This window comes from Podarcis tiliguerta (assembly GCF_965153285.1).
Source record: "Podarcis tiliguerta genome assembly, chromosome: 6".
In the NCBI taxonomy this organism is placed as follows: Eukaryota; Metazoa; Chordata; class Lepidosauria; order Squamata; family Lacertidae; genus Podarcis; species Podarcis tiliguerta.
Genome location: NC_139539.1, coordinates 42,596,618 through 42,607,898, shown reverse-complemented (window position 1 = coordinate 42,607,898; position 11,281 = coordinate 42,596,618). Strand labels below are relative to the sequence as shown.

The window sequence follows — 11,281 nt, the reverse complement described above, 5'->3', positions numbered from 1 at the left end:
TTGTTATTTTATGATTATATTTTTATTTGCTTGCAGTTACTTTGGAGAGAAGCCCAGCAGTCATGTTGTGGATTTTCACAGCAGAGGTTTCAAATTTTTGCAGAGGAAACACCTCCAAGTCCTTAGAAAAGAAGGCTGGTGGATTACAGCATGTATCAGAAGGAATAAGCAGGTGGGATGAAGCAGGATGAGGCCTGGAGCAGCACAAAAGACTTCTGGGAGTGTTTATGCTACTGGCGCAAATCCAACCTGGTTGTTGCCCAGATCGTACACAGAATAGTAGGACCTAAGGAAGACATCACCAAGGATCCACAGAGGCTGTCCATTCTGGGATGGCAGGTAAGTGGGCATGATGCCAATGCTGCAATAGCCGCTGTTGTTCTGTGAAAGAAAAATCACAGTTAAATTTATTTGGCTTGGGAGTTGTCATCAACTTCATAGAATAATTAAGAAACTGCAGAGTAATGAGAGAACACCACATTTCAGCACACAAACTTTGCACCTGAATGTTGAATTTCAAGTTTTTTCCGTTTTCTTGGTCAATGTTTGGCTTTTATTAAAAAAGTATCTGTAAGATTGGAGATATACTTCAGAGGTCCAGACTAGGGGAAGCTCAGAACAAAATAATAATTAATAATTTGGTTTGTGTTTTTTTTAGCTTGTTATTTTTAATTGGATTATAATTGGATTATGATTATGATTTGATATGTTAATTGACTGTTTGTATTGGAAAATTAATAAAAATGATATATTTTTTTAAAAAAGTATCTGTAAGAGTGCAAACTTGCATTAGCAGCTGTGTAAAGTACTGTTGCACACTGACCCTACACAGAGGTGTAAGAGCACTGCTCTGCAGTCAGAAGGGTACAAACAGCATCCCAGTAATGAATGGTCCAGGTATGTTCTCCATCACTAGGGTACAAGCACTTTACACCTGCATCCTACTACATTGGCATAGACACTAACTACATTTCCTAGTGATTATTTTTAAAGACTGCTTTACATCACATATTCCCCTAGGTAGATGAAAAACCACATAGGAAGTTTAGCCAGAAGCAAGTCTTTGGATGAGACAACCATCCCTAAGTACTGAAACACCCACCAGCAAAAGGATGAAACCTTTTCCAGTGCCTGGTGCCATCAATCAGTATTAACTGATGTCTTTAATTATGTTTCCATTAATGCTTTTCACTGATTTTATTCTTACATGTTGTATTCCACCTTGATATTTGTTTGTGAAGGTGTGGATTAGGACTATTAAATAAATAAACAAACAACACATTTTTTGTGAAGGTGTGGATTATTAAATAAGCAAACAAACAAATAACTAACTAACGGGGAACAGCTTTTCAGTGGTCTCACATACCTGAAGGACGTAGGCTGAGGGGCTCAGAGGGAAGCTGCTTCCACCGATGACAAAAGTAATGGTGGGCATGCTCTGGACGTTGCTGCAGCTGACCACATACTGTGAGAGGAGAAGTATGGTAAGAGCTAAGCAGCAGCATATTTCAATCACTATTGCACTTCAAACATTACCACCACTAACTAAAAAAATGAGGATCCTTAGGTGCCCTTTCCCTGGTGGTTAAAACTGAAATGCAGATCTTCAATGGTTCGTTCAAAGTCAGGGTGGGAGTTTGTGGCAGGAAGATGATGGGGGAGTTTTCTGACAGCTGGTAACACTCCCCACTCATGGGCAGAGGAAGTGGGGTGTGGTGGGTACGGGCTGTCCTGGGTGTCACCATTGAGGGGGGTGACAAAATGCCGGGTGGCACTCACTGCGGGGCCTGTAGCGCGCCCGAGCCATGCGTATCTCCTGGGAAAGATGTGGTGGCTTGGGCATGCACAGATTCCTCGCTGCCCAAAGGGTCCATCAGCTGCCTCTCCCCCCCCCCCCAGCTGTAGGGCGGCTGAGTAGGAGGAGGCAGGCAGACTCCAGAGGCCCTGTGGTATGCCCCACCCCTATGGGCAGCTCGCCTCACCCTCGCCCTGAGTGGCATCCTCTGCCGCTGTCCCCACTCCCACCCAACCAGCCAAATAAGAGAAATATATTTCCCTGAGTCTACACTCCTTGCATTATCCTTTGAAGTGCATCCATTGTGTGAGGTCAAACAAGAACATGCTAAGTTTCATGGGTGCTGATACTGAGCATCTTCAGATTACTGGTGCTAAGTGGTTGTGCCCCCAGTCCACAGCTGCGTTCCCCCCTACCTCGCCATTGCTGTCCTGCTCAGCTCCAATGTATTGCATCAGCTCTCCAAAGACCTGCTGTGGAGCAGTGAGGAGGGATGTTCCGGTATCCACAATCGCCTGGCATCCCTGGCTGCACCAGTTGCTGATCTGGTTGCCAATATAGAAGCTAGAGGGGAAGAGTTAAAAAAGTTGTCAGTAGTTATATTCCTATTAAGATGATGCATCGAGGAGCCGCAAGACCATAGGATGTCATGCTTCCTTGCTTGCTTTTGATGTTTTCATGACATCATCAAAGCTGCCATGAGCTTTTCATAATAACCAAAAGCCGGATTGCAGTCTTAGGTTTTTATAATAGGGCTATAATAATCACAGCTCTTCTTTCCGCGTCCTGGAAGATGCAGAGAGCCAGAGCCAGAAATAAATGGAATAAGATATGCTTGCAGATGTTGAACTATAATTTTCAGCATAAGCAAATGATATTTGTATTTTAGTGTTCTGTTGGAAGCTGCCCAGAGTGGCTGGGGAAATCCAGCCAGATGGGCGGGGTATAAATAAATTATTATTATTATTATTATTATTATTATTATTATTATTATTATTATTGCTCTTTGGATCATGTTTCATGGTATGCAAAATAAGATGGGGGGAAATTACTCAGCTGGTCCAAGGGAAATAGATTTAAAGAGCCCAAAAACTCAAATCAAAGGACTGTTCAGGTTTTCAACCACAAGCCTCCACTGAAGCCTGATCAGGCTCCCAGTAGACATTATCTATGAGAATAGTCTCACCTTTCGATTGCAATTTGCCAGTAAGCTTCTTGGGTGACTGGAGTCCAGACAATCTGGCCAGAGTAGAGGCTGGAATCAACTCCTCCCAAAGCAAGTTCACCACCCTGGTTGCCCTCTTGCCTAGAAGGACAAATGCACAAGAAGGTGAAACACTTCATTATTTACATACATTCACTGAAAAAGACAGAAAGCTGGATCTGGAATCAGTCATAATTAAGAGTAGACCTGTCGCCATTTATGGAACAAGACTAAAGTGGGTCTACTCTAAGCATGATTAAAGCTGCAATCATAACCCCACTTATAAGGGAGTAAACCCCACAGAATTAAATAGGACTTCTGAGTAGGCATGGCCAGGACTGCACTGTAAGCCTGGATCCAACCTGGAGAGACTCTAAAATGGAAGGTGCTTTAAACAGAGCAGCAAACATCTCCTTTCCTTTATGTTTAAGTTACTTTGAATTGAATGCTATTATAGATATGTGGCCTTATAACCTTGCAACCAAGGTCCATCATCAGAGGCAATGGCGTATATTGGTGAGAGTGTTGGACCTTAGGCTAGTAATTCTCCCTCAAGCTAGATGCTCAGCCCTAGCATTTGTACAAAATAGCAAAGGACTATTTTGTGTTTGACATGTCTCAAAAATCCCATTACTGTTGTAAATTATTATTTATTTTTATTTATGCTCTACCTTTTTCTCCAAGGAGCTCAAAGTGGCATTTATGGTTCTCCCCTTCATCATTTAACTCCCACAAGAACCCTACAAGGTAGGTCAGGTTGAGGGGCAGTGACTGGCCCAAGCTGATCTAGTAAGTGTTGTGGCTGAGTGGGGATTTGAACCCTGGTTTCCCAGGTTCAAGTCTGACACTCAAGCCACTACACCATATTGGTTCTCAGTAAACTGCTGAATCTGAAAGCTGTAGTCAAAGAGAACCAACCATGGCCACTGAGGGGAGATTGTCATTGGACAGTGTTGAACAGGAATGAATGAATTTAAGATAGAAGTGAGTCAATAATTCCCCATGAGTTTCTCTTCCTTTGTATAGTTTGCCCATCACTGATGGGGGAAGGTACACTTCAAGGTTAAAGCAATGGCAACAAAATAGGAGAGTAGTTTCTGGTTTATATTGACTTTTCCTGAAAGATAAGGATGCCTGAGGAATTTGTGTTGTGAATTCCAATATGAACTGACATGATCTGCCCTTCCCAGACTGGCCTGTGGATCAGAATGAAGTTATCCTTCAGATTTCACCTTTCTCTGAAGTTTGCAAAGAAAAAGAATGCTTTTTAAAGTGCACATTGTAGAATAAAAAATGTGCATATTTTGTGAGAAAATATATGCAGAAAAGCATATATTCAAAAGTAAGTATTTAAATATGAATCTTCATGCAGATTTTTAAAATTTGTACTTATGAATGAACAAAGCGGGAAAGTGATATGGACTGGAAGAAGACCAAGCCACTGAAAGGTGCCCTGAGAAACTTATAAGAGGGATAGATGGAGGCAAGGCAAATGCAAAAGAAAAAGAATTTTTGCATCCGTACCCGCTCAGGTAGAAGCCGAACACGGGAGCATCAAGAAGGTTCTGCTGGAGCATGCCCTGCATGACTGTGGTGGCACCACCAGAAGAAATGGCAGGGTAAGCCAAGCCCAGGATGCCGTCAAACTGGGCATAGACGAAGTTTGTGCCAGGCTCGGTCTCACTCAGGCCAAATTCCTGGTTGGTGATGGAAATGCCTTGGATCTAGAATGGAATTGTAGAAAAGAGTCATCATCACAACCAAGCAGAAAAAGCACATTGCAAAGGGGAGAAAAAGAAACCTGCCAGAAAAGCACAGCATCAGATAGCCCAATATGCAATGGGGATATTACAAGCCAATTCACTAACCACTTTTTATCCAGAGAAACAAATGATCTATTCTAAATGGACTTGGGTCACTCAAAATATCTGGGAAAATGAAATTTCATTATCAAGATGAGGAGATGGTTGAACTTTCAAGCGTTCCTCTCTTGATTTTCTGTTCATTGGGACTTCATAACAATACCTAGAAATGTAGTTAGCTCTCTTCTTTTACCACCTTCAAAAATATAGTAGACTAATCTAATAAATCCCTTGAGCTAATGAGTATTATGCATGGAGTATAATAGCAGTCACTGCACTAGTGCAATGTCACTACCAGCTGCCTTGTTCCAAAGTAGAAATATCAGGTCTCATACTACTGTGACAGAGAAAGTGGCATCACTATAAAGTGGACAAGTGCCATCAAGAAATATAGCAGAATGGCATTGCACAAAGTTGTTGTGTGCCATGCAACTGGGGGGGGGGGGGGAGTGGACATGGTGAGGACAAGTGATAACAGGTTTGAGAAAGACTGCTCTCTGGTCACTGTGACTATGCACAAATCCTCTTGCCTGGCGCATAGTAGCAACTTCATAACAGTACTGAAATGGATGCACATATTCCTGAACTGGCTTGCCTTGCATAGATCAGATGCCACAGAGGATGGGCTTTCTTGATAATGACGCTCTTTCATTAAGTTCACAGAGTGCTATTGAAAAACCGATTGTTGAGGTTGGCTGTAATAGATCTCCAAGTATATTTGTACAAGAGGGTTTCTCCCTACCCGCCACTGAAGCTTTGGCTGTGCTCAAGGTCACTATACTTTGTTACCTGTGTGATCTAAGTGCATTGCATTAGGAATGTTAGAATGGATTCCTTCCTGGCCACTGAATTATTATCTATCTGCTTCTGTTGCAAGAAGCAGTTTTTAATATTCTGTTGGGAACTACCCAGAGTGGCTGGGGCAACACAATCAGATGGGTGGCATACAGTTGTTGTTGTTGTTGTTGTTGTTGTTGTTGTTGTTACTATTGAAACCAATTTACGGTGCACTGCTGCTTACCGTTACGGTATCATAGCCAAAGAGCCCAGTGAGGCTCCCAGTTCCATACTGCAAAGAGAAGGTCTGGTCGTTGGTGGAATAAGTAGAAGACTGGCTGGGGTTGAACAATGGGTGGTTTGCTAGTGGTAGAAATTAAAGAAAAACAGACTTGTGTCACTTTTAGGCCCACAACAAAACCAGGTTTTAATACGATGTGTGTCACTCTCTCTTCTCATCCACCATTGAACCTGAATCCGCAGCTGCGAGAGAGAAAAGTTCCAGCACCAAAATATAAACCCCAAAATCAATCTTCACCTTTGCTTTGCTTTGTTTAGAGCAGTGGTGGCCAAACTTGGCCCTCCAGCTGTTTTGGGACTACAATTCCCATCCTCCCTGACCACTGGTCCTGTTGGCTAGGGATTATGGGAGTTGTAGTCACTGGCTGAGGAAGAGGAGTGCAGGGGGAGTGCACCACCACCAGCAGCGCAATCCTGGTGGGGTGCCATCACGGCTGCCACACCTCCGCGCTGGGCGCCACACCCCTGCAGGCGGTGTGTCACGGCCCCAGGATGCACACCAGCCCCGCCCCCACCTGCTCTCCACCTCCCGGTGCCAGAGCATGAAGCTCCGCCACTGGTTGTAGTCCCCAAATGGCTGGAGGGCCACGTTTGGCCACCACCGGCTTAGAGGATACTCACTGCAAGCCTGACTCTGGCAGTAGACTGATGGCACCCAGAGGTTGGATGACCCAGTGTCAAAGAGAACCAAGAAGTTCTGGGGTGGAGTTCCAATGCTGATCTCTCCATAATAGGACATCTAGAGAAAGGAGTACATTGCCATCAACAATAGCCTCCCCACATTGATATCTGCATAAGTTCCCAGCACATTCAATAGGACATTTTGCACAATCGCCCCCAAAGGAAGCAAAAACTACCCATTATTGTAACTACCCAAAAACATTCCTCATATATATTTTTCTTCTTTTGATTTTTCATGCTCTCCCATATATTTTAATTTAGAGTGATGCACAAAGAGAACCACAATTCCATTCTCAAAACTTAAAATTCCCCTGATTTTTAATAGTCACATATTAGGACTCAAACACTGATTCAGCTAAGTCTGGACTTCTTATTCCATCCAGCACATGTTGAAATCCTAGCCTTGACTCTTTCCTAGTTTTGCTCTTTCTATGATTTTGGTAGCTTCTCTTAGCCAACCGTATACTCACGTCCATGTAGTTAGCAAGGGGTTCATAACCACTGGCATAGTTGTTGAGGTACTTGCTGGCAGGGTCATAATGATTGTCCTTCAGGAACTTTTCAAGGACACCCTTCTCCTTCATCACCTCCCGCATGGACTTGAACTTTTTCAGGGGAACTCTTTATGGGATGAAGAGTTAGACGCAGAGTCAAAAAGACAGCTGTAAACTCTTTGCATATTAAGTATGCTCAGTGGAATATCTTCAGACCATTGATGGAATTCTCTGGACTGAACCATATAATACCTAAGGCAAGCACACTGACTTCCATATAATTCCATCAGGGTTCAAGCTAACCTGACACCATCCTAACCTTAAAAGGCCACACTAACTCTCACACTTTGTTGTTAACAAGGAATGGAAAGCCAAGAGGGACACTTGTACAGGTTCTTCCACTGGACTTCCCTTATGCGATATTGCACATTTGTCCTTCCCTCCCTGCCCAAAACTGCTCTGTCCATCTTTCATCTTACTTGTTATTTAACCAATACCTACAGCTGCTGATTCAATAAAAGGTATTAGCTAAACTATTTTGGATCCTGTCTTTGTCCTTCTCAGTGATTCTCTTGCCTTCCTGTGCTTTGTCTGTTTAGGTAATGAGATCTACCACAGGGATGGCAAAACATTTTGGGCTCAAAGGCCACATTCATCCTTGGCCATTGTTATAGGACTGTGTGCCAGTGGTGGGTGCTGCCAAAAGTGGGTGTGCCCATCTCACAGTCTCACATACATACACACAGAGGCACACAGCTCCCTCTTCAGCTGATCAGCTGAGCGGTGTGTGTGTGTGTTATTGCCCACTAGCTGTTCATCAGTTAATGTTACACCTGACAATCAAGGAAGAATCAATTAGCATGCCAATTAAGGCTCTCTCTGCCCACCCCAGTACCTATATACTTAAATAATAATAAAAAACGGTTCTCCTACTGCTACCAGAATTGGGGTGATCTTGAGGGACCAAATAATTGCTTGTGGAGACATACACCAGGCCTTCCTAGCTCTAAGGGAAATAAGTTTTTTACCCGTATACATACTATGAGTAGGAAGATTCCATGGCTATTAACTAGCATCACGGAGATTGGAATCTCCATATTCACAATTTCCAGAGAGGTAGTTGTGTTAGCTTCTTGCAGCAAAAACAATGAAAAGTGTTTAAGATCCCACAAAACTCTTCTGTTTTTTTTTAGTGCTTACAGCATAACTCTGATTTGCTGAGGAGGACAGATAAATGGTGGCTGTCACCATCACCATCACACCTCCCATGAGCTTACCAAGGACATCTGCCTGGCTAATTTTGAGAAAAAATGCTGAGCTAAATAAATCATTCATCTCATACATTAAAGCAATTGATGTAGGGAGTGAATTGAAAAGAGACTGAAAAAGGCTTGCATAGGGAACATACATTCATCATACATGCAATTCTAACAATGCAATGAAATACAAATGAATGAAAGAAAAAACATTAACAGTATAATCCTTCCTGTGCACATCTTCTGAGAAGTTCGGCCCACTGAGTTCAGCAGCACTTACTTTCAGGTAAGTGTGTACAGGAGTGTTTTATTTTTTTTAATGTACATTTTGTTCTCACGGATGTTATTGGGAAATGCTATGCATCTTTGCAGTAAATGTCATGTCCATTTGACTGTCATGTCCATATGTCTTGAAAATTTCAAAGCACAAAGGTTTTCAGTTTTAAACAACTGGGTCTCAATTGCTTACTGAGAATCTCTGCCTTCGGATAGAATATTGTGGTTTTAAAGGCTTTTATAAAAATAAAGTTTCAATGACAAAATGCTCTATGTTGCACTTTACAGCTATATTTCTCACTTAACAATTCGATACAAGAGCATCGGTGCTATTATCTAAATCAAGAATAGCCAACATTGTGCTTTCCAAATTTTGTTGGACTACAACTTCCATCATTTATGACCATTGGTCATGCTGGCTGGGGCTGATGGGAGTTGAAGTCCAAAACATCTGGAGGGCACCCATTATCTAAATTTTATGAGCTAACTGTCACAATCATTAATATACTCAGAACGACTGAATTCAGTGCATTGTTCAGTAGACATAGGCTTGCTACTGAAATCCAGTAGAAAACAATGGATCTCAAGCTAGTCATTATGACTAACTTGGTCCATAGGTTTTTAAAGATCCTAGGCAGCAGTCCTAGGCATGTTTATCTGGGATTAAGCCTCACCCTGAATGCTTATTGCTTACTCCCAGATAGGAGTAAGTAATGAACGGCACATTATTACTTTACAGGCACATTGTGCTAAACATTCATACTTGACTGCTGCTTTTTTTCTGCCTACCAAGCACAACTGAAGCCAATAATCATCTGGAGAGGCTGCACCATGCCATTGTTCCATACTCACTTGACAACAGCACCCTCACAGAGGTGAAGGCACACCAGGGCAAGGACCAGCCACTTCATGGTGCCTTCTTTCTTCTGAGCAGTTTCTAAAGTGTATTCTTTCACTGCTGCACCTTGGTCTTAAGACACTGGGTAAGTGTTGGCATAGCAGGGTCCCTTCTTATATACCCTGAACGGTGCTGCTTTCACCGCCAACATGCAGCCAAGTCACATATCAGAATCTTAACAATGGGTCAAACAATTTTTCAAAGGCATTGCAGAACTTTTATCTCAATCACTATTATTTAATCGGAAAAGCAAATGATGTTTTGTGCTAAGCTCATATTTTGGAAGTAGAGGTTGACATTGGTTCTTATCATCATATATTCAGTTCTCTTTAAAGCACACACACAAGGCCCTTGCAAACTACATCTCCAGCAAGCACTTGTTTTATCTTTTACTTGTATGAGATATGATAGTTATAGGGTGTGTTTTCATAAGGGGGTGTTAGCATGCAGAACTTTGATTAGAATGGAGAAATATGAAGCCCTAAACAGTCATGTGATCTTCACTGTTTCCATCCAAGGTATTATCAGAAGCATTCCAGCATCACTAGAACCATACTATACCAATCGAGATTGAAAGTCAAATTATTTGACATGAACAGAAAAGGCCCACAAGGATCCAGTCATATAGAATGAGCAGAACAGCTCAGAATAGAACAGGGGTGCCCAAAAATTTTTCAAAGAGGGCCAGATTTGATGAAGTGAACATGTGTGAGGGCCAACCAAAGTTGTTGACCTTTTTTTAGGCTTGAGGTTGCTGAGGCTTGAAGTTGTTGAGCCTGTGAGCCTGTGATATATATGCATCCTTCTGTTCCATGAATCCCATGGTGGTATAGCATGCCTGCTCACTCAGCTCTTCAAGCTGTGTAAGCTCCCAATCTTGTGGATTTTTCCACCATGAGGTACATAGTCATTGGTCCCCGTTAGGTGATAGGGGAACTGCCACTATGTACTGAGCTCTGGGGGCATGGAAAGGGTCTTACGTAGAACAGGGAGAAAGATCAGTCCACTTACCGTATTGATCAGGAGATGCCAACCTTTGGGGGCCAATGGACATGTGTGCAAACTGGAGAAACTGTTTTGGGCACCACACGCATGCACACACGCGCACGCACACACACCACAGTCAAGCACATATCACAGCCTTCTGTGATAGAACACTTCTAAAAAGCCTAATTTCAGCAGGGAGAGGGGACACAGCAGGCTGGAAGGAAGGACTCTGTGCAGAGCCGGCCCACCCATAAGGCAAGGTAAAGTGTCTGCTTCAGGTGGCAGGATCCCCTTGGGCAGTAGATCTGGCCTCCAAGGAATGCATAGCCCACTGCTGCTGTGGTGGCGGCAGTTGCGCTATGCTCCTTGGAGGCTGAATCTACCATCTCTTCAGCAGCCTTCTCCCTCATGCCACCTCTGCAGCAACCTCTTGTCAAATAGTAGTTGATGCTGATCTCCCCTGCTTGTTCCCGATATAGATCTTTATTCTGCCCTTATTCCTCATCTTTTCTTACCCCTTGTTCCCTAGACAGCTCCCCCTATTTTGTGGTTTGCTTCAGGTGCCAAAATGTGCAGCCACTGGTGGGATGTGGGATGGAGACCCCTGATATAGAGCAGGGGTAGGCAACCTAAGACCTGTGGGCTGGATGCAGCCCAATCGCCTTCTCAATCCAGCTCACGGACAGTCCGGGAATCAGCATGTTTTTACAGGAGTAGAATGTGTCCTTTTATTTAAAATGCATCTCTGGTT

General features: G+C 43.1%; 1 protein-coding gene across 1 annotated transcript; it reads right to left on the bottom strand.

The window, feature by feature from the left end:
- On the bottom strand, positions 1–9,730 carry LOC310679907 (gastricsin-like). Its single transcript, XM_083445852.1, has 9 exons — positions 9,498–9,730; positions 7,090–7,240; positions 6,560–6,677; positions 5,883–6,001; positions 4,524–4,723; positions 2,982–3,101; positions 2,212–2,359; positions 1,367–1,465; positions 1–381 (listed from the first exon to the last, which is right to left on the bottom strand). The coding sequence occupies exons 1-9, from the start codon at positions 9,554–9,556 to the stop codon at positions 226–228; spliced, it is 1,170 nt and encodes a 389-aa protein (XP_083301978.1). The 5' UTR covers positions 9,557–9,730; the 3' UTR covers positions 1–225.
- Positions 9,731–11,281: the final 1,551 nt, after the last annotated feature.

Bases quoted from the DNA above. Each gene is read 5' to 3' on its own strand.
- LOC310679907 (XM_083445852.1), bottom strand. From the start codon at position 9,556: ATGAAGTGGCTGGTCCTTGCCCTGGTGTGCCTTCACCTCTGTGAGGGT. The intron at 4,724-5,882 runs GTAAGCAGCAGT...ATTCCATTCTAG, and splicing joins TTGGCTATGATACCGTAACG to ATCCAAGGCATTTCCATCAC. The intron at 382-1,366 runs GTATGTGAGACC...TTTCTTTCACAG, and splicing joins CCTCAGCCTACGTCCTTCAG to AACAACAGCGGCTATTGCAG.